Source organism: Miscanthus floridulus, chromosome 3 (assembly GCF_019320115.1).
Source record: "Miscanthus floridulus cultivar M001 chromosome 3, ASM1932011v1, whole genome shotgun sequence".
Lineage (NCBI taxonomy): Eukaryota > Viridiplantae > Streptophyta > Magnoliopsida > Poales > Poaceae > Miscanthus > Miscanthus floridulus.
The window spans coordinates 107,254,302-107,278,302 of record NC_089582.1 but is presented as its reverse complement, the minus strand read 5'-3'; the positions used below and the strand labels follow the sequence as shown (position 1 = coordinate 107,278,302).

The window sequence follows — 24,001 nt, the reverse complement described above, 5'->3', positions numbered from 1 at the left end:
TTAGCACATTGAGGGTGTCGTAAATCATTGTTTTGTGCATCAATGTAAGTTCTTAACTCTGAAATTCAAAGGAAGAAAACAAAAACTCAATATGAAGAATTTCCTAGCACCAGGTCTCAAATATCTTGGCATACCTACCAAGAGGGGAGGAAATGTGAATGGACACTTGCTATGAACTCATGACTCCAAAAAAACACAGCTTGCACTCATTCCTCTGAGGAAGTATTGAGGGCGGCATTTCTTCTTACAGACTAATGTACACCACACACAAGTCATGGGTGTAGTCTTTTCGGTTGCTTTTAAACAGCACATATTTTGAAACTACTTGTGAAATTGTTTGAAATTTGAAATGCTTGGCACTGCAGGAATTACTCTGAATCATACAAAATGACCCACATCATAGGCAGCAGACTTGGAACACCGAGATTTTTTTTAAGCTACAGCCCAATGTTTACATCTAATTAATAAATGCATCCTCTACTAGACAAAACCATTTTGAATGAGCTGATGCTCTGACTATAGAATCCACCATTCTTCTGAAGCTGCTTCCTACAAAACTCGAGGTGCAACAATTGAAATCGTTGTGATCTTTGTAGAAAGGATGTGGTTTTGATAGCCTTCAGTCTTTTGGATGGAAATTCTCCAGCCTTCAGGACCTTGGCAGAAACTATACCACTGCTGCCTAGTGCATTTGTTATCTGAAGAAAACTGGAACGTGACCGACCATTCATTGCACGTCCATTACTTTCATCAAAACTTTGCAGCTTGTTATTGTCTTCTGATATTTGAACGTTGCAATTGTCATCTGAATGATCCAATTTGTCAATTCCAAAAGGACCATTGGGGGAACCATTTGAGTTGTTCATGTTCTCAATCAAACCAACAGCTTTCCATGCATCAGCAATGAGACAGTAGGTGCTTTGCTTCGGCTTGACACCAGTCTCCCGCATCATCTGAAGGACTTCCTCAGCTTTCCATGGCTGCTTCTGTTCGCTGTAGCCCCAGATCAGAGTCTCAAATGTCCTGAGATTGGGATAGACGCCTGACTTGCACATCTTCTCATAGACTCTCATGGCACTCTCCATGTCGGCCACGCTGCACCACCCGCTAATGACAGTGGTGAAGGTGACGACATTTGGGCAGACACCAAGATGGCTCATTTGAAACAGAAGATCTTCTGCTTTCTCAGGCTGCTTAGCACGGACAAATCCTTTGGCAAGAATGCTGTATACCTGAGGATCTGGCTCGATTCCTGCCTCGATCATTTTGTCAAACACCTTCATGCATTTAGCCATGTGGCCTAGCGAGCTGAATGTGTTAAGCTGGTGACTGTAGGTGACAATGTCAGGCTTGATGCCAAACTGCTCCATCAGACCCAGGATCTGCATCACATGAACACAAAATTAAACAATCCATTCTCCTAGCATGTACATGAACAAAAGTGGAACATTTCTCCTGAACTCACATTATTGACTGCAGCCATGTCATTTGCATCAAGGAAGCCCTTCAGCAGTGTGTTGAAGATGACGACGTTAGGAACAATTCCTGCATCCTTCATTTGCTGGACGCATCGCAATGCTTCCTCCAACCTGCCCTCCCGGCAATAACCACCAATAATTATGCCCCATGTTCGCTCACTGGTGCGTACTCTAGTCTGAATCTCCACAATGAGCTCTTCTGCTCTCCATGTCTCTTCATTATTGGCATATGCACTGGCTATGGTATTGTAAGTGACGATATCAGGCTCAACACCACCTGCTCGCATCTTGCCCACAACGCCCCAGGCCTCCTCAAGATTTCTCTGATCACACCATGCCTTCACAAGAATGTTGTATGTTGTGAGGTTAGGCCTGACTGATCCTTCAATGCCCATCATGTCGAAGACGCACTGTGAATCTTCAGGTTTGCCTACAATGCCATATCCTTTTATCAGTGTGTTGAAGGTGCTTGTAGTTGGGTGGCAGCCAGAATGCTTCATTTTCCAGAATGTGTTTATTGCTTCACCCATCCGATTTGCCTCAACAAACGCATTTATCAAGGCATTGAAGAAGACAGAGTCTGGCCTAATTCCAGCTAGTTCAACTTGAGCAAGTAGTGATGGAATTGACTCAAACATCCCCTGGTTTGTCAGGGCGGTCAGTAGAATTGTGTATGTGACCAATGAAGGCTTGTGTCCCTCATCCATTAAGTGCTTGAATACAGAGTGTGCTTGGTAGGGCTTCTTTGAGTCCATTAGAGCTCGCATTTGTCTTGTTCGATTAATGACCGATTGACAAGTATGCCTTTTTGCACATGTTGTGCACAGCTGCTGCTTCTGGCCTTTTGATGGTTGTAAAGTGCCATTATGTTCATGCTTCTCCTGAAACATAAGAAAATTGTTTTCTTTGAAATGAGGTGGGAGAGAACAGTGGTAAAGAATAAAAGGACACCTCAAGTGATTCAAATTTTATATGGTGATCCTTTTCCATATTTATTTATGCCACTTGACCAAGCCAGGAACCAAATTTCTGATGCCCAGCAAACCTGTTTTTAGTATATTAAGTACAAAAATCATGTGATATATTCAGTTCAATCCTTGCTTTGGAAAATGGTATCTTTTTTGTATATTAGGGAGAAGAGAGCAATGCAATGTGAAGACACGCTAGTGATGACTGAAAAAAAAAAACTTTGCTACCACTCTATCTCTATGCTTTCCGATGCTTACTTTGGTAGTATGTGATCCATTATTCAGCCCGTCTGCACTGATCCTTGTCTTGCCTGTGCTCTTCAAAGTGGAGGTCAGTGTCAGCTGAACTCCGCTCTCTACCATTATACCATGCTTGTAGAGGACCAATCCTCAACCTGGTTCATGATGGTCAGATTTCAGATTCAATAACTTAAACCAAAGGAAACCAGGAAGGCACTGTGAGTCTGTGACAAGAATCTGTCTGTCCAACATAAGTCTTAGATAGAAGCCTATGCTCGAAAGTCGAAACCTTGACTTGGTATAATTTTGCAATCCCAGCACTGGTCAGATTCATAAATGAAAAGCATCTGATATAACCAAATGACTTTAGTCATCGATTTACGATTAACGTATAAAAGCCATTGATAACATGGACATGACAACGCACTGTCCATCTCAAATGTCCAAAGTTCAGAGATATACGATGGTGATATACTGATATATCTTTTTGTAAAAGACATGGGGCTACACCTGGAAAGCCTTTCTTTTTGTAAAAGTCGAAGTTAGTGGTAGGCAACTAGGCATAATACAAATAGCAAAATAGCTGAAGTATCAGGGTTGCGCGCAGCAGGAAGGGAAGATAAGGGTGCGCATACAGTTGGTGCTCGTCGCCGGCGAAGAGCCCGCGACGAAAGGCCTGGCCAAGTGACCGACGGAGGCCTGGGCACCCGGCGTAGTGCTGAGGCGCTCGCCCAGTCGGACCGTTGGGGTGGGGGGGGGTGGGACGAAAGATGGAGGAGCTGAAAAAAGTATATCTCACCGGCTCCTTCTCCCTCCTCACGCGCGTAGCCGACGACGGAGAAGAAGCCCGGCGGCCAGGAACGACGGAGGGAGGCGGGGCGGCGATGAGAGGCGAGACGGAGCGGGAGGCAGGACGGGAGAGGCGGAGCGGAGGAGGCGGATGCGCGCCGTCGCTCGGCGGCGCGACGGGAGGTGTGGGGCGGTGGTGGCAGTCCGAGCGGGAGCGGTGGGACGTCGGAGAAGAAAGTTCGTGGTGCTCGTGCGCGAGCCGCGGGATCCCGGTGCCGTTTGGCCGAGAGCGATGGGTGGTGGTGGGCTAACCGTTTGGATATGGAAATGAGCTTGGGATAGGGGGACAGGGGGATATAAAAGAGCTGATTGGTTCATGAAAATTTCATTCCCTATCCCTATCCTTAGCACTTATAAGCTTTTTATAACCTAGTATAAAAACCATTGATAACATGGACATGATAACACACTGTCCATCTCAAATTTCACAAGTTTAGAGATATATACAATGGTGATATATAGAGAGGGGCGGACCATCAAAAGACATAGAGCTACACATGGAAAGCCTTTCTTTTTGTAAAGGCTAGAAGTTAGTGGTAGGCATAATACAAATAGCAAAATAGCTTAAGTCGGGGTTTGAGAACTCAATTGTGCACAGCAGGAAAGGAAGAGAAGGGTGCGCATGCAGTTAGTGCTCGTCGCCGGCAAAGAGCCCATGACGAAGGCCTGGTGAAGTGACCGACGGAGGACTGGGCACCCGGCATAGTGCGGCGGCGATCGCCCAGTCGTCGCCACGAGAGAGAGAGAGAGAGAGAGAGAGAGAGAGAGAGAGAGAGAGAGAGAGCACGCCGGGTGAATGTGAAAAGATAAGGTAGGGGTGACACAGACTCGCAGGGGCCAGACTGCCACAGGCCCGTCTGGTCAAGGGATTTTTGTAATCTTTTTGTATTTTTTGCAAAAAAAAAAGTGTTATTTTCTTTTAAAAATTATGAATCTATGCTTCCCACATTGCAAGCAGGGCGGAATACCCTGATATTGTTCCGTACTACTGTCTCCAGCAAGTAAATTTTGTTTCCGGTACACTCTCCGTTCCAAAATAAATGCAATCTCATTTATCGAAAAGTTATATTATTTAATGTTTGATCATAATATAAAATAAACTCACTTTACATTTCATAAGAAGTCAAACTATTTTAATTTTAACTAATTATATAAAAATAAAACTAATATTTATATTTTTACATTAATTTATCATTAATGTATATTTCCTAATCAATATAATAATACTTATTACGTATTATAAATCTAAGATACCGTGTAGCACTCATGTATTGCCCTTCCCGAGTCCTGATGGAGGCTTGGTTCCTGGCCATGGCGAGCTGCAAACTGCCCTTTGTGGGCTATGGGCTGCTGCCTGACAGGGGCCTAAGCCCGGTCGCCTAACGGCCTAAGGCATGATTATTTTTTGGTCTATAAAGGTGTTTTTAAATTGCAAAGACCCAGTTCGTTTCGCTGAAAAAATAAGCCAAAACACTGTTCCGCTTGATTTGGTGTGAGAGAAAAATACTGTTCCGGCTAAAAAAATAAACTGAAAAATACGAATTATAAGAGAAGCGAACGGAGCCAAACTCTAATTGACCATAGGTCGCTCTCCTAGGTGAGCAAGCGATCTGCGCCTAATTCCATTTCGATGGACGTTCACCCGTTTTCAATCAGACTAACGATCCGACTACTAGTCCAGCGCGGTCCCCATCCCATACAATGATCCTTGTCTTTTTTTCGGTTACATAGGAGCAGCGGGTGCCTTCTGATCCGACTCAGAACGAGTCAACTATAGGTGTGTTTGGTTGGGTGCCCATCGTTTGGCTTGGCTCAAGTCAACTATAGGTGTGTTTGCCTGGGCTGTAGCCAGGCACTGAGAGGCTACCGTACACCTCTAGCCTGGCTCCCAGACAAGGCAGGACGCTCGTTTTTCCGGAGCCAGGGAGCTACGCTCGCCTCACCTCCCGTCGTTCGTTCACCCTTGAGCTCGTGTGTCGCGCCTCCACCTCCTCGCTCGCCGCGGCGGCCGGTGGGGTCGCCCAGCCGCAGATCGCGCTGCCTTGGCCTCCTCGCGCACGGGCTCGTCTCCCACGGTGGCCGTATCATGCGGCAGGGGCGCGGCGCAGTGGCCATCTCGCGCCGCAGGGGCGGCGGCCCTGGCCTCCTCGCTCGCGATGACCGTCAATCCGCACCTCGCCTGTCCTCTCGCGTTGTCCTCGCCCTGATCCGGTTTCCCCTATCCTTTGCGTCCTGGTGCTACCGTGCGGCGGCGGCCTGCTACTGCCATGCGCGCCCTGGTGCCGCCTGCTCGAGGATTCGAGGAAGAAGAAGTCTCTGTGGTCTGCGCTCGTACCAAACGCATCTGAGTCGCAGGAGAAGTCAGCGTGAGGAACTAGCACCGGCCATTGCTGCTCGAGTAACCGGCCACTGACCCGCACGCCTTAACCGCCGCATGCCCGCATGTATCTGCTCTATTTTGTACTCGATGCATGTATGGATTGCGATTATGGAGGCGCTCGGCACAGTGAAGATGCTGAGTGGCGCTGGCGGCGTGGAGGGGGCACATCCGTGCTCAGCCAGGTGCTTGCCGAGGTGCTCGTCGGCGAGGTGGTCGCACCCACCACCTGTTTGATGAAATCCCTCGTACGGATAAACTTACCGAGTCGAGGAAGGGGTAACTTTATGTAAAGCAAACTCACACATCTTTTGCCTAGTTTTAGATAATACAAACAATCAAACAATTATGAATTGACTTGGGGGGCGCAGGCTAAGGCTCTCCAGACTTGATTCTAGCCGGGCTACAAATAGATCAGGAAACCAAACAATCCCAATATATGTAGGTGGTTATCTTTCTCGGTTATCTTTCTCTTTTTTTTATTTCCTACTTTTTACCTTTACCTTTTTATTTTCTTTCTATTTTTTCTTATTCTTTTTTTTACTTTTGCTTTATGTGTTTTTATATACTTTTTAGATTTTAGATTTTTATCCTTCTTTTTATATATTTTCCTTTTTATTAATTTTGTTTTGGCAACGTTGGTAAATTGTATAAAATAACTTATGTATCCAAGTTGTATATAGTAACTTATGTACACAAGTTATGTTTAATAACTTTTGTACATAAGTTGTGTTTCATAACTTTTGTGTTTTCTAAATTTTGGTATAAGTTATAAGTTATTTCGTTCCTTTATGTTTAATAACTTATGTATTTTTTAGTATGCTTTTCATTTTTTGTATTTTTTATCCTTCTTTTGTATGTTTTTTAATTTCTTTTTGGCAGCGTTGGCAAGTTGTATATAATAACTTATATACACAAGTTGTATAGAATAACTTATATACTCCATCCGTTCTAAATTATAAGTCGCTTTGACTTTTTTGTCATCCATTTTGCAATGCATGTAGATAAATAACATGTCTAGATACGTAGCAAAATGGATGAACCAAACAAGGCATATAATTTGAAATGGAGGGAGTACATAAGTTTTGTTTGATAACTTTTGTAGATAAAGTTGTGTTCATAGTTTTTGTATTTTCAAGTTTTGGTTATAAGTTATAAGTCAATTTGTTTCTTTGTGTTTAATAATTTTCTCTCTCTAAGTTTTGGCATAAATTATAAGTTAATTAATTTCTTTACGTTTAATAAATTTTGTACATAAGTTGTGTTTCATAACTTTTGTACATATAAGTTTTGGCATAAGTTATAGGTTAGTACACATAACTTGTTATTAGAATAAATTTTTTTGAAACTTATGTAAGTGGGGTCCAGTTTTGTTCGTCTTGTCGCGTAGAGCACACCGATACAGATGGAATTAACAATAGATACACCATTCAGAAGTTCTAATATTTTAAAATAAATATTTTTTGCTTTTTCTGGATGACATCAGGGGATCGGATGCATGCAACGGTTGCTCCATTGCTCGGGCCGTGGGTGCATGCGAAAATAGAATGACCGTAGTACAGCGCGGCGTTGTACGAAAAGAGAAAGAGGTGGGAATTATTTATTTCCAAAAAAGAAAACTAGTGGAGTGTTCGATCGTTCACTGGATTGGAATCAGGTGAACATTCGCCGATTAGCAGCACTGAATGCAATGTTGCCAAGTGTGGACATCGCCACCGAATCACCGATCCTTGTCCGTGTATGATGATTTAGCTTCGGCAATATCTAGCAATGTGATCAAGTAGATGGAATCAGATGGTAACATACGAGACACAAAGATTTATACTGGTTCAGGACGTGGTGGCACGCTAAACCCTACTCCAGTTGGTGCTACTGCTCTTTTTGTATTCATATGCTCGGTTACAGGGGTTGTTGCTCCTAGCTACGAGGTAGATTACAATGAGACGATGGTGTCGTTGTGAACGTGCAGAGAGGTAGGGTTACAATAAGGGTGATCGACGCTACAGATTGGATTCCTAGTTTGTTACAACAAATCAATTCTATTTTTCCATAGCTGCGATGGCGGCATATATCTTTGATATGCCATGGTCTCGAAGTTGATGGTTGCGCCTAATTCTCGTGGGCTTCATCCTTGGACGTCCTTCACTGATGGGCCATATACATGATCGATGAGGGTACCCGGGCCTATATATATATCTGACACAAGCTACGTTACTTGGCCAAGTTCAAGTAAGCCATGATTTTTGGTCACATGCGCGTTGGTGTCTCCTTATTGCATACAAAACCTGGTGTGTAGTTACAGGACTGTTCACTGGGGCACACGACACACCCACTCACGGCCCAACGTCTATCTTCCGACCCAAACTATATTCTCAACACCAAAGCTACATTTATTTAGTTCTGATCAGCCACTACTGTCGTGTCTACACATTCTCCTCCCCTTAACAGCCAGCTTGCATCAAGCTAGTGCTGATGGAAAGAACCAGTGGAAATTTGCTTTATCTTCCCATGATGTTACAACATGAGCACCATCATACAATTGAAGTATTGAACCCTACTGACAGTCGTAGTGGTACCTCCCCTTGAGACCAATTTGGATTCTGGAATCTAAGCTGGTAGCACCACAGCAGCTGAATCAGTAATGATAGAAGAGAGATCAGTGCTGACCTAGACTAGAGGTGGTAATATAATATTTCTTCACTTGGGACACATGCACCATTGGATGGATTTGAGCAGTGCTTGGTAACTCCAATTTATAAGCAACTTCTACGTTGCAATGCTTACCATAATATTTGGAGGATAGTTTTAGTGCCGGCCTTAGGGATGGACAGGGTGTGCCACCGTAGAGAACATCAATTTATTTTTGAGAAAACAAAGGGGGCTAGCATGCAAAAGGGTGCTCACTGGGCTATTCACTTGAAGAGGTGGAACTGAATGCTGATGTGTTGTGTTGTGATTGGATTGAGTAGCGGTGAAAATGAACGAGATCGGTCAAGATAAACCTTCTCCCGTTTTCACTTTTTATATTCTAATATGGAAGCAAAATCGGTGAGTGGCGCTGGACCCTTGCAGCCAAAGTTGGCAAGAATAGCGATGCCCAGTGGCAGTGGCACACTACGCAGCAGCACAGGCTCAAATGGTGAGTTGATGGATGTTGGTGAGAGGCACACAGAGCACGATGGTGGAACTTGGACAAACATGAAGGACGCATCTTTGGCCACAAGATTGATGCCAATAAGGGTTGTGCGATTGCGGCTTGACCCTTGCAGTGTTGAGGGAGGAAAAAAGAAGTTTGCGTGAAGGTACGACCGAGCAGAGCAAGCGACAGCTGGAGCTTTAGGCAATGGTGGTGGCTTGTTGAGGGCTATATAGTGGGGCAAGAAGGAACAAGGAGGGGCGAAGTGATGGGAAAGGCAAGGAGGATCTCGGTGGCTATTTTTATAGGGGCGTGAAGGGTAGGAGAAGGGGCACCAGTGGTGGAGTTCAGATTATGACCACCATTGATGGTCAGTTGTGGCCGTTATGGCTGAAATCAGAGTGATGGTGATGGAGGGGAAAACACGCAGGCATTACCCTTCAAGTGTTTTATTTTCTCTAAATGTCTAGGAAGCACCAAATCTGACAGATCATATCTAATTCCACATCGAAGGCTACAGAGGTTCTTTTCGTTTGATTTTGTACGAAAAGGGAACATGACAGATACGAGTTTAATTTCGTCTGTAACATGGTCATTTTGGAAAGTGAAACTAAGCATGGTGGAATGACAATGTGCAGGTAAATTAACTTCATCATTACTGAATGAGAAATTAACAAACTTCCACATAAACTGAAGGGGCTAATAGTCTTGGTGGGTCATTATAGGTATAGATGCTTGGACATAGGTTACCATTCCAACCAAACCATCATTCATATATAGCAAATGTCACATCCTCTATGTTATTGTAGTTTGTGGCCCTCTGATGTAGTATTACTTTGCTTAGAATTTGAGGTGATGATAATTCCCATATCGAAATGTGAATGTGATTGCAGTTTGTGGCCCTCTGATGTAGTATTACTTTGCTTAGCGTTTGGGGCATGGTAATTCACATATTGTTGGGTACCAGTGTTAGGGATACCTGAAGAAGGGATCTAAGGACCACGGACGATGACTCGCCTAGATAATCAAGGACATATTTTAGTCTCGACCGAACCCAAAGGGATGGTCTCTGTCTTGCCCGACCCCGAGGGTACGGGAGCCGTCCTACCTGACCCCTTGGGCACGGGCCCTATGTTGCCCGACCTCGAGGGAATGGGAGCCATGTCCTCGTCCCTAAGGGAATGGGAGCCATGTTGCCTGACCCTGAGGGCATAGGCTCCGTCCCGCCTGACCCTTGGGGCGTGGGCTCCATCTCGCCCGACAGGGACCCATACCGCCTCCAACCACTATAGGTCAGAAGGTATGACCCCGAGGTCAAACTTCTGACACCAGGCGGGAAGCAGGCATGTCTCGATGTGACCCATGGCCACGTCAGGCCACGCCCGAGGGTTCACATCACCAACAGTGATGGGTGCGTGATCATTATGCTTCCTACTCCCCGTACAGCCGCTGATCGGCATGTTAGCTCACCACGCTGTCAGCCAGGACAGGATGGGATGCCATGACCAGCTGATGACATTGGGGCATGGCACCAGTGGTGAACATGATGCCAATGTGGAGCCATCCCCGTTACCATCTACAGTGTCGACGGGATCCGTATGAAGGAGAAGAAGGATCCAGCGGCCCTAGAGGCCTTGTTCTCCCTCACTTTTCTCCTTCTTTCCATCTATAACCTGCACCTTCTCCTTCACCTATAAAAGGGGAAGCTAGACGCCCCAAGGGGAGGAGGAGGATAGAGCACCAGCTCGACTAGGGGAGGCTAGAACACCAGATTGACACCTTTTTGGGACCCCGACTGTCCTAGAAGGACTTGTGTTGCCTCACCTTCTCGTTCGCCAATGTCATGACGCAGCTTACTAGGGGGGACCGCTCTCCCTAGAATACCTCATCCGAGGCACTCCAATAGCATTCTTGTTTAGTCTGTGCAATGCCACAAGGACGACGATGAGTTCATGGGATGACCGAATACATCGCAGAATCTTTCCATGACCTTCTCGTGAGAGTTTTAGAGTCGCCCTCTAACTCTGACTCCAGCAGGGGGGCTACTAAAAGGTCCTCATGTGATTTTGGTAATTGAGTGACAACCTAGATGGACTAATTGTGTTTATATGAGATACATATGTGATTAGTCCACAGGTACAAGTGTGTGAGCAACATATACCATGAATGTAAAAATAGCTCAAAAATGTTGCAAAGCTCACACATGTGATGATGAAGGAACTCATTGCACATGAGATATGGCATTGAGTCATGTGATCAAGGTGGAGAAGATCAAGACATGACTTGGCTTGATGGACCAGTTGCAAGCGTGAAGGGCAAGTTGGAGGCTTTGGAGCGATGGACCGTGTGGCGATGAAGCTTGAGCAAGACTTGGCACCGATGGACGAAGGCAATGGTGAAAAGCAAGTGGAGTCAAGATCGATGAACCAATATGATCACGTGATGATATGAAGTGGATCCTATCATTTGGTGATTGGTTGGTGCATGTGTTGCATCAACAATGGAGGAGTTGGAATAGAATGCGCAAGGCAAAGGTATAACCTAGGGCATTTCATTTCACCGATCATTGGTGTGTAGATGAGTTTATGACCGGGTTTAGGATAGATGGCCGTACTATCAAGAGGGGCACACTTATTTGCATATCGGTCATCTAGTGCCACTTAAGTGATCTAACTTTGCATCATCGCTAGGATCAAGTGGCGTGGCAAGTTGAATCACTAATCCTTTGGAAAATGTTTGTGAAAAGCTAACACACATACACATGGTGGTGTACACTTGGTGGTGTTGGCACATTTACAAAGGAGAAGAAGTTGGAGTTGATGTGGATCAACTCGGTGAAGAAATGGAGGCGAAAGGTGATACACATTGTGTTTAGCACTTGGGAGCAAGGTTTAAAAACTTCACCGGCGGAGTGTCCACCCATAGAGTGTGGATAGTCCGATGGTGCCACCGGCGTCCTATATAGAAAAGACAGGGTTTCACAGAGTGCACCGGACGCTGGTCACATAGTGACTGGATGCTAGGTCCTGCGTCGAGTCAGTGGAAGTAGTAAAGACGCTGGCGTCAGTCTTTGACCCGACGCATGATGGGTGCGTTCGGTTCCGCTGACATGGCACCACAGAGAAAAGGAGAAAGGACCGGACGCTGATGCTGTATCCGATCATGACCGACCGAACGTGTTCGATCATGAGTGGAACCTTACTAGAAGTGACCAGATGCTAGGGTCCTATGTTTGGTCGTCATCAAACTGACGCGTCCAGTCATGGATGAAACCTCTCTGGAAATGACCAGACTCAGCAGAGGTGCGTCCGGTCTTATCACTATGCTGCGTCCGATCATTACTTGACCGTTGAGATCAAGCGACTGAGGTTGAACGGAGGCGACAAGTGGCGTGCATCTATTGACCAGACGCTAGCAGAGTGCATCCAGTCGATCTGACTGGAGCGTCCGGTCACCCCGAGCTGTGCCCAGTGAAGGGGTACAATGGCTCTATTTTCGTGGGGGCTATAAATAGAAGGGGTCTCGACCTTAGGTGGGTAGCTGAGTATACTAGAGCCTTGGTGGCTTGTGCAGTAGTGCTTAGGAGCCCTCTAACTCACTCTGGCTTGATAGTGTTCATCCGATTGAGTGAGTGAGCGATTCTAGTGCGATTGCATCATGAGATTGCATCGAGTGGCACTAGGTGATCGAGTTGCAAGCCGGTGGTGCTTGTTACTCTTGGAGGTTGCCACCTCCTAGATGGCTTGATGGTAGTCTCCATCAAAGCCCGCAAGAAGCTTGTGTGGGGATCTAGAGAAGAGCTTTGTGAGGGGCATTGTGCTCGCCCTACGGGAGCCGCGAAGAGCAACTCTAGTAGAGCGTGTCATTGAGATACCCTCACTTTTGGGGTAGGTTCTTGCGGTGCCCGACATGCGGGCTTGGCGGGTGATTCCAATTAGCCGCCGAACCACCAAGTGAGTGGTTGGCACAACGGGGACTAGCATGTTGGCAAGCACGTGAACCTCAGGAAAAAATCACCGTGTCAACTTTGTTCTTCCTGTTGGTTTGCAATCCCCTTACACAAGCTTGTAATTATTTTCACATACATTATGCTTGTGTAGTTGCTCTTATAATTAGTTAGCTTGTGTAGCCCACTAGTTACCTTCTTGCTTGTGTAGCTTAAGAAGTAGCTTCTGTCGATACGGGGCCCATAGGATACCCCACAAGGAAGGGAGAAGATCTAGACTAACTAGGATTCTTTCCATGTAATCTTAGTAGTAGAATTATTCCATAATCCTACTAGGAACTCTTATTATAAACCGACTAGGACTCTGACCTCCTAACTATATAAAGGAGGGCGAGGTTCCTGGGAGAAGGGAGAACACTTTACAATCAATCCAACATAAAGGCTAACGCCGACTGGACGTAGGGCTATTACTCGATCACGGTCGAGGGCCCAAACCAGGATAAATCGACTGTCTCTTGCATTTACCATCGAGTTCTGCATACGCTGAAGCCCAAATAAACTGCCCCGGGTACCCCCGTGGCAGGCTATTGGTGGTGAAACATCAACAGCTGGCACGCCAGGTAGGAGCTTTTGGCGAATTTGCATCCGATAGCTCGACGGACCTTGACAACATGATCTTCTCGATGGGATCAACCTTCATCTTCGGTTCATGGATCTGCGAGGCAAGCGACAATGGCAATCTCTAAAGCCATCTCCTCAAAGATTCGGATCACCATGAAGACCTTTCTATTTTGGTGACTACGACAGATCAACTCACTGGAAGATTCACGTGGCTCATGATGTTTGATCCAACTCAGATTTTGTGGCTTTGCGCATCCGACTCAAACTCAGGCTCCACATCCGAGATGGAGTCTTTATCGAATTCTTTCAAAAAACCAAGTTCTCTTCCAGCGGGGCTCCAGAATGCGGCCTTGGCCTATCAAGAATACCATTCAGAGTATACTCAAAGTTCTTTTAAGAAGTCAGAACCTTTTCTGTTTGGACTCCACAACATGGCAAAATCTTATCAGGCACGGCCCGAAGGATCCCTCGATCCAGTGCTTAGAATGCCACTAAAAGGAGCTCAGGAAGGTCTCATACTAACTATAACATCTCAAGACTGCATCGTCCACTAGCCAGGTTCGGTTCCTAAGAACAACGGTACCCAACTAGTCGGCACAACGATGACAACAATCCTACCCTACCAAGGAGACTTGATCTGTGACCTTGAAGCCTCTACTAAAGTTATCAACAACTCCAACAATGTGGAAACCAACGCCGATAACAGAATAGTTCACACACGAGAAGTATTCATGGTTCGCCGTCCTTGATCACCATTGGTCCCCCAGAAGCACCCAACATCAGGTCATCGGACGAATCTGAGTCCAACATGTCACCTTTTATCTAGGGGCATGATGGTGAGACCGAGAATCAGAAGCAAGCCAAAGAAAGAAGAAATAAATTGAAACAAGGACGCCAACGCCACGCTAGGTAGTGCAAGGAAGCCTAGATCAAATATGAGTCAGATCTGGCTGAGTACGATAGAAGAAAATCAGAACAAGAAGTCTAAGAAAGACGCGCGATGAATACACCCTACAATAGGATCCAAGAAGCACTAGAAGAACTCAGAGTGACATCACTTCCCAATGAAAAATAGGAACAACTCTAGGATCTCCTCCAGTTAGCAGCCCTAAGGACACACGACAGAAGGACCCGCTCAAAACTACCTGCTAGGTCAACATCTCATAGGAAGGAAGATCAAAATCAATAGAAGTTTGCTTTTGAGAGACTTAGACCAGGTGGAAGTCATAATAGGGAAAGCAGAAGGGACCATAGTCAAAACTATCGAGTCAAACAACCAAGGAAGATCAGAAGCAAAGCACCCATTCAGACATCCCTACAGAACTACTCTCATCGAGATGACTATTGGTAGGAAGGAGGTGCCGAATCAGAATACAAAGAAGCCAGAACGCACGATAGATTCCCCTATTTTGCAAGCAGACTTGCTTCAATACGACTACCCCACAAGTTCAAGCCGTCCAACCACTCTAAATATGATGGCAAGACCAAACCAAGGCAGTGGCTCAGGATTTACTCGCAGTCGATTGAACTAGCCAGAGGAGACAACGATATCAAGACCTTGTTCTTTCCCATGGCCCTAGAAACCATGCCCCTCCAATGGTTCGACAAATTAAACCCAGGGTCAGTCAGAAGTTGGGAGGACTTGCAAAGAGTTTTCTATGAAAATTTCATGGGTATTATTACGCACCCCATCACCCACGTAGAATTAAAAGGACTCAAGCAGAAAGGGGTGAAAGTCTCAGAGATTACTATCGATGATTTGGCGAACTACGTGCTCAAGTACATGACATCATCGAACGAGAAGTAATTGAAGCTTTCTCTCACGGAATCATGGCTAGGTGGCAATTTTAGGACTTCTACAAAGAAAATCCAAGAAATAATGAAGAATTCAGATGCACAATAGAAAATATGATTATTGTAGAGGAGAAGACACGAGAAAGGTTCCTAGATAGAAACAACCGAGACAACCCGGACAAGCAAAATCATTGAAACACCAGACACCAGGAAAGAAAACATGGACAAGACAACACCGTAGCGGTGGCTGACAAATCAAGGAAGTTTTCCAAACCCAGAAGGTATGACAACATTGAAAACATGCATTGCATCTGGCACCCTAAAGGAAATCACACCATCGGAAATTGCTACACCTTCAATGATCGATACACAAGAAAAGATAATAAGGTAAACACCAAATAAGATAATAAAAAAAAGATGAAGACAACCACGAAGACAAGGGATTCCAAAATTCCAGGGGGACAGTAGCAGTGATCTCCGCTGGGGCCCCAAATTCCAGAAGCAAACATCAAGAAAAGCTAGCTCTACGAACCATCATGGCAGCAGAACCGGCTACTCTAAGATATCTCAATTGGTCACAGTATCCAATCTAATTTTCAAGAGAAGACCAATGGACTAGCATAGGAATCGCAGGCCATTACCCACTGGTTCTAGATCCAACTATCGCCAGTATGACTGTCACAAAAGTACTAATCGATGGGGGGGCGGACTCAACATCATTTTTTCAGAAATGCTAAGGAAGATGGGACTACAACTCACCGGGATGATTACACCAATGAGCACCCTTTTTTATGGGATAATACCCGACAAAGCAGCCATGCCACTTGGACAAATCACTCTACCAATTACTTTTGGAACTCCCTCAAACTACCGAACAGAGTTCATCAAGTTTGAAGTTGTAGACTTTGATTCATCATATCACGCAATCCTCAGGCGCCCAACACTAGCAAAATTCATGGCGATGCCGCATTACCCGTACCTATTGCTTAAGATGCTAGGGCCTAACGGTGTCCTTTCCCTCTAAAGTGATTTGAAGCGCGCTTTTGACTGTGACGTTCAGACAATTCAAATTGCAGCCAAAGCACAAGCCACCAATGGTAGAAAAGAAATAGCCACTATTGCCGTAGAAATGAGCTCAGAAGAACTAGAGATACCGGCTAAAAAGCCTAGCATCCTCGCACCACCAAAAGAAGCCAACGTCAAGCTAATCGACCTGGGCACCGGTGATCCCTCCAAAACAGCAATCATCAGTGCCCACCTCTCAGCAAAATAGAAACTCATGCTCACCAACTTTCTTTGGGACAACAAAGATATCTTCGCTTGGAAGCCAGCCGATATGCCAGGTGTCCCAAGAGAGTTGGCTGAGCACAGAATTGATATCAATGAAGGCTCCAAGCCTGTGAAACAACGGCTACGACGATTCTCACCTGACAAGAAGGCAGTAATTAAAAAAGAAATCATGAAGCTATTGGTAGCCGGATTCATCAGAGAAATTCTTCATCTAGATTGGCTAGCAAACCCAATTCTTGTACAAAAAAAGAATACGGACGAGTGGCGCATGTGCGTTGACTACACAGATCTCAACAAACACTACCCGAAAGATCCCTTCAAGCTACCATGCATTGATCAGATAGTTGATTCAATAGCAGGATCTGCCATATTATCCTTTCTTGATTGCTATTCAGGATATCACTAGATTGCATTAAAGGAACAAGACCAGAGCAAGACATCTTTCATCACTCTGTTCGGTGCCTACTGCTACAAGACCATGTCGTTTGGACTCAAGAATGCTGGTGCCACATACCAAAGAGCTATCCAAACATGCCTTGGCGATCAGATCGGCAAAAACATAGGGGCATATGTGGATGACGTAGTAGTAAAAACAAAGAACTCAGACACACTAATTAAAGACTTAAAGCAAACCTTTGAAAACCTGAAAAGGTGGAGGTGGAAATTGAACCCAAGCAAGTGTGTATTCGGAGTTCCTTCAGGATAACTACTCGAATTCTTGGTCAGTCATCGTGGAATCGAAGCCAGCACCAAGCAAATTTGAGCCTTAATAGAGATGCCCCCCCTCGAAGTGTCAAAGATGTGCAAAAACTAACAGGCTATATGGTGGCCCTCAATCGTTTCATATCAAGACTCGGCGAAAAAGGGTTACCTTTCTTTAAACTACTAAAGAAGATAGATAAGTTCGAGTGGATAGAAGAAGCCAATGAAGCTTTCAAAAGACTTAAGGCATACCTCACCTCCTCGCCTATTCTCACACCTCTAAAGAAATACGAAGATATGATGCTGTATATTGCGGCAACTTCTACTGTGATCAACACAGCGATAGTCGTAGAAAGAGAAGAAGAAGGACGTGTATATAAAGTACAACGCCCCGTATACTACATTAATGAAGTACTGTCAGAATAAAAAATCTGGTACCCGCATGTGCAAAAACTACTCTACGCCCTCCTGATCACTTCACGCAAGCTTTGCCACTATTTTAAAAAGCCACAAGATTACCGTGGTAACAGATTTCCCACCCGGAGACATCCTACACAATAAAGATGCAACAAGGTGCATATCCAAGTGGGTGGTTGAACTTGGTGCTCTTAATATCGATTTCACCCCACGGAAGGCAATTAAATCTCAAGCCTTTGCTGATTTTGTTGCCGAGTGGATAGAAATTCAACAACCCATGTCAAATACCATCCTTGACCATTGAAAGATGTACTTTGATGGATCGCTCAAGCTAGGCGGAGCTGGTGCAGGCGTTCTCTTCATTTCTCCAGATGGAAAACAACTCAAGTATGTCCTTTAGATATTATGGCAAGCTACAAACAATGAAGCAGAATACGAAGCCCTCATCCACGGACTCCGAGTAGCAATTACCCTTAGAATCAAGCGATTACTCGTATACGGCGATTCGGCAGTAGTCATCAACCAAGTCAACAAAGATTGGGACTGCACCAAAGAAAATATGGGTGCTTACTGTGCTGAAATACGAAAACTCAAAAAACATTTTCAAGGATTGGAAATTCTACATGTCCTGCGCGATTCTAATATTGCGGCAGATGTTCTCGCCAAGCTTGGATTGGACAGGGCAAAGGTCCCACCCAGCGTATTCATAGAGGAGTTATCAGCTCCCTCTATCAAACAACCCGGTGAGATAACCCTTGAACTCCCAGCTAAAGGCACCCAGATTTTGGTAATCACCACCTCATGGACCCATGTTTTTATCGATTATATCACAGAGAATAAGTTACCAGCAGATAAAGCAGAGGCTACCTGAGTTTTTCATAGAAGCAAGAACTACATCCTAGTAGGGGACAAGCTGTATAGAAGAGCCGCATCATCAGGAGTACTCCTAAAATGTGTCTTGTTTGAAGAAGGCAAAGAGATCTTAGACGAAATACACTAAGGTTGTTGTGGAAATCATGCCGCTTCAAGAACACTAGTTGGCAAAGCATTCCGCACCAGATTCTACTGGCCAACCGCTTTGAAAGATGCAGAAGAACTCATCAGAAAATGCAAAGGTTGTTAAATGTTTGTAAGACAAGCTCATGTACCAGCTCACAATCTCATCTGCATCCCTCCCGCTTGGCCTTTCTCCTGCTGGGGGCTGAATCAAGTGGGACCTCTCAAGAAAGTAAAGGGCGGTTTCGAGTACATCTTCGTAGCAATTGACAAGTTCACCAAGTGGATTGAATACAAACCACTCGCAAAATACAGCACAGCCAAAGAAGTCGAGTTCATCCAAGACATTATGCACCACTTCGGCATGCCCAATCGAATCATCATAGATTTGGGTTCTCCCTTTATAGCTATAGAATTTCAAAGTTGGGCACAGGATTGCGGTTTCGGCATAGATTACGCATCAGTCGCACATCCAGAAGCCAATGGATAGGTAGAAAGGGCTATTGGACTCATACTAGCCGGATTAAAACTAAGATTGTATGAAGAACTAGTGGACTATGGATCCAACTGGATTGGAGAATTACCCGAAGTAGTATGGGGGCTACGAACTCAAATAAGCAGAGCCACCATATACTCACCTTTCTTCCTAGTTTATGGATCAGAAGCCGTACTACCTACCGACTTGATCTGGACGTCGCTAAGGATAGAACAATATGATGAAGGAGAAGCAGAACACACCCAAAGATTAGAACTCGACAGTACAGAAGAAGTCAAAGTAAACGCTATCCTTTAATTCGCCAGATACCTCCAAGGTTTAAGACACCACTACAACAAGAATACCCAGCCTCGATCACTCCAAATTGGAGACCTAGTACTAAGAAGAATACAAAAAACTAACGGACGCCACAAACTACTCGATCCATGGGAAGGTCCTTTTATTGTCACAAAAGTCACCGGACTAGGCACGTACAGGTTGATAACTAAAGATGGAAAAGAAGTCAACAATACATGGCACATCGGCCAACTAAGAAGATTCTACGCATGAAAGAATATATATACAAGACACAAGAGATCAACGTTCATGATCAATAAAGATGGTGTTCCTCGACAACATATGTCTTATTATGGCTTTCCCCTAATCGTTTTTACTAAGCATGTAAACATTCATGATCAATAAAGATGGTGTTCCTCGACAACATATGTCTTATTATGACTTTTTCTGAGTTATTTCCACTAAACATACCGGCCGAGAGAAAAAGAGCTGAAAAGATGCTTGAGCCTACCGATGAGGGTAGCTAATAAGCTAACACCCTATGGGGGATATACCCCCAGGTACCACAAGATGATACATGGGCCACACCATCCGAGGTGGTCCGGCCCATAAGATCAAGACGTGCACAGCAAGATTACAAATTGTATTAGATATTGTAATAGTACCAAATAGGATACTTTACTTGTAACCTTGTCTCTTCGGAGTATATAAGGAGAGACAAGGGTCCCCTAGAGGACAGGTTAATCTAGATACATCTCAATACAATACACCAAAGACACAGGACGTAGGGTATTACGTTGATCAGACGGCCCGAACCTGTCTAAATCGCTGTCTCCCATCTGGTTCCTGATTACACGCACCGTCTACCAACAATCTACCATCATGGGCACCCCCCTTGGTGGACTGCTGACCATATTTCGTCGACAGTGGCGTGCCAGGTAGAGGGTGTGCGTGCTGATCCATGGTGAACCAAATGGGATCTCAAGACTTACTTCCTGGTGAGATCGACTTTCATCTTGCCCGTGACGTCAACATGGAGATTTGCTGCCGAACTCAAGTCGCCGTGCCAAGACCAACAACCTAGATCGAAGACTCGCGTGGTCATGCAACAATTGAACCCGACGTCTACTCCGATTAAGGTGGGGCCGATAGGTTTCCATTAAACTTAGTGAAGGCATCGGACCAGTACAAGAAGGCGCCAGATCTAGGCCGGTCCGTACACCGCATCTGCTACATGTCGCACGGCCTAGAGCCTCTTTTTGTCACTGCCGTTCTATTTTCCGTGGAGTCCATTGCTTCCCCGTCGCCGAAGAGCATATTGCCGAGTCCGTGAGACCTGACAGATTCGGTATGGATGAGTACATACATGACTATGTGCCTTTGCGTCAGCCGAACAACAACAAGCCAGCAAGCTAGATCATCATGCAAGCCAAGTCAGTCAATCTATACATGCCTCATGTACATACGAGAAGACATGCAAGCCAAACCAAGATACAACAGATCAACTTGCATATACATACATCACGTGCAAGCTTTACGTACTTGCATCTACACCGCCATGCAAGCTACCAAGACTTGCCTGTACACATGCATCCACGTATGGGGTAGGAAGGCTGCGTGTTAATGAAGCAGATTGACTGCATGTCTTCGTACACGGACCAACACCGCCGAGCTCCGACCACCAGACCACGTCGACCACGTCCTGAGCGGCTTCACCGAACCTCGACCATGTCCTGAGTGGCTCCGCCGAGCTCCGACCACCAGACCACGTCGACCACGTCCCGAGTGGCTCCACCGAGCTCCGACCGCTAGACCACATCGACCACGTCCCGAGTGGTTCCACCGAGCTCCGACCACCAGACCACGTCGACCATGCCCCGAGCGACTCCACCGAGCTCCAACCACCTCGACCACTAGACCACGTCGCAATGATGATCACCACAAAGAACGGCGCTATGACAACCGCGACCACCGTCACAACAGGCCGAAAAGCTCGAGGACCGGACAACTTCATCACCACCGACCATATTTCTATCAAAGATAAGTACACTTCTAATATTTATATTTAATATAATTTTTATTACGACATTTCTCCACAATGTCCTCGTCATGATTATTCTTCAAATAACGTTTGTCCATGTATACAATCTTAAATATAACATACAGCTATACTTAATGCAAATACTCGACCAGTCATGTTGATGCTCGATGTCTCCATAAATGGTCCTGTCTCCAGCTCCTCCCTACACGTGCATGAGCATCTGCCCTCTACGTTATGGGTGGTCGGCAGCGGCTCCTTAGCGACGCTTTGTTCTTCCTACACGTGCACGGGCTCCGCGCCCTGCATTATGGCTCACGAGCAAGCTAGGGCTGGAGACTCAGCTACTACTAACTGGTCGGGCGGTTTATATTAAGTATAAACACAAACTTCACATTAACACTGATGTTTACAAAGCACCAATTGCTTTATCACATCATGCTCATTTGCAAATGACTGCTGAGCGTTGTTTCTTCACCGTTGATTTTTCTCCATAATTTATTATTTTGTACACCATGTACTACCATTCTACATATTTATATTGCAGGAATTTTGAGCTATGCTTAGGGACTTCGTCGCTCGCTTCTTAACCTATGCTCGGGGACTGCCTCGATCACTCTCCACCATGGCTCGGAGACTTCGTCGCTCGCTCCTCGACCTATGCTCGGGGACTGCCTCGATCACTCTTCGACCATAGCTCGGGGACTTCGTCGCTCGCTCCTCGACCTATGCTCGGGGACTACCTCGATCACTCTCCGACCACAGCTCAGGGACTTCGTCGCTCGCTTCTCGACCTATGCTCGGGGACTGCCTCGATCACTCTCTGACCACAGCTCGAGGACTTTATTGCTCGCTCCTCGACCTATGCTCGGGGACTGCCTCGACCACTCTTTGACCACAGCTCGGGAACTTTGCGTCTCAACTACATGCGACTGGCAACTCGCATACAGTTGAGATATTCTTTCTCATTTAGACCTTGCTACAAGGCTCATACCTCGCCTTCCAGCAAGCTCGGGGACTACATCGGTACGATGCACTTGCCGGTGCATCTCGTATCGCCTGTACGATGATTGGATTCTCAATTTAACTGGGAATTCTTTTTAGACCCTGGCACCACGTGCCTACGTCACCTACTACCAGGCTCGAGGACTAAGTGGGCACACTTCACCTTGTGGTGAATGTGCTTGTTTTTCGACCACTATGCCTCTGATGATCAAAGATGCTACGCTTCAAGACGCACTTACATTTCTTTTTAGAAATACAAGTGGGCACACTTCCCAGGACGAAAATCTTTTTCTTTCTTCTTAAGAGCACCATACATTCTTTGGACAACCTTCTTCTCCAACGACAACGGTGGTCGGAGATGTCAAGAACTCAAGCCTCACTGTTTGGAGAAGGTTAAAATGGCGTGTCGCATCAGAATACATGACGCTCGGGGACTAGCTGTGGGGGATATACCCCTGGGTACCATAAGATGGTACATGGGCCACACCATCCGAGGTGGCCCAGCCCGTAAGATTAAGACGTGCACAGCAAGATTACAAATTGTATTAGATATTGTAATAGTACCAAATAGGATACTTTACTTGTAACCTTGTCTCTTCGGAGTATATAAGGAGAGACAAGGGTCCCCTAGAGGATAGGTTAATCTAAATACATCTCAATACAATACACCAAAGATACAGGACATAGGGTATTATGTCGATTAGACAGCCCAAACCTGTCTAAATCGCTGTCTCTGCGCCTTGTGTCACCATCTGGTTCCTGATTACACGCACCGTCTACCGACAATCTACCACCACGGGCACCCCCTCGGTGGACTGCTGACCATATTTCGTCGACACACCCAAACCAAAAAAGCAAAATGGCTGAAATTATGCCTGAGCATACTAGCTGAGAGCACAATAGCTGAAAAGATGCTTGAGCCCACCGATGAGGGTAGCTAATAAGCTAACACCCGAACCAAAAAGCAAAATGGCTAAAATTATGCCTGAGCATACCGGCTGAGAGCAAAAGAGCTTAAAAGATACTTGAGCCCACCGATGAGGGTAGCTAATAAGCTAACACCTGATCCAAAAACCAAAATGGCTGAAATTATGCCTGAGCATACCGGCCGAGAGCAAAAGAGCTGAAAAGATGCTTGAGCCCACCGATGAGGGTAGCTAATAAGCTAACACCTGATCCAAAAAGCAAAATGGCTGAAATTATGCCTGAGCATACCGACCGAGAGAAAAAGAGCTGAAAAGATGCTTGAGCCCACCGATGAGGGTAACTAATAAGCTAACACCCGATCCAAAAAGCAAAATGGTTGAAATTATGCCTGAGTATACCGACTGAAAGCAAAAGAGCTAAAAAGATGCTTGAACCAGCCGATGAG

General features: G+C 45.6%; 1 protein-coding gene across 2 annotated transcripts; it reads right to left on the bottom strand.

The window, feature by feature from the left end:
* Positions 1-215: 215 nt before the first annotated feature.
* Positions 216-3,804, bottom strand: LOC136542035 (pentatricopeptide repeat-containing protein At5g25630-like). 2 transcript variants are annotated; one of them, XM_066534272.1, is made up of 4 exons: positions 3,486-3,804; positions 2,705-2,841; positions 1,466-2,359; positions 216-1,382 (listed from the first exon to the last, which is right to left on the bottom strand). In XM_066534272.1, the coding sequence occupies exons 2-4, from the start codon at positions 2,807-2,809 to the stop codon at positions 462-464; spliced, it is 1,920 nt and encodes a 639-aa protein (XP_066390369.1). In that variant the 5' UTR covers positions 2,810-2,841; positions 3,486-3,804; the 3' UTR covers positions 216-461. The 2 variants fall into 2 exon arrangements, with proteins under 2 accessions (XP_066390369.1, XP_066390370.1); XM_066534273.1 differs by lacking the exon at positions 3,486-3,804 and adding an exon at positions 3,322-3,447.
* Between the last annotated feature and the right edge of the window lie 20,197 nt (positions 3,805-24,001).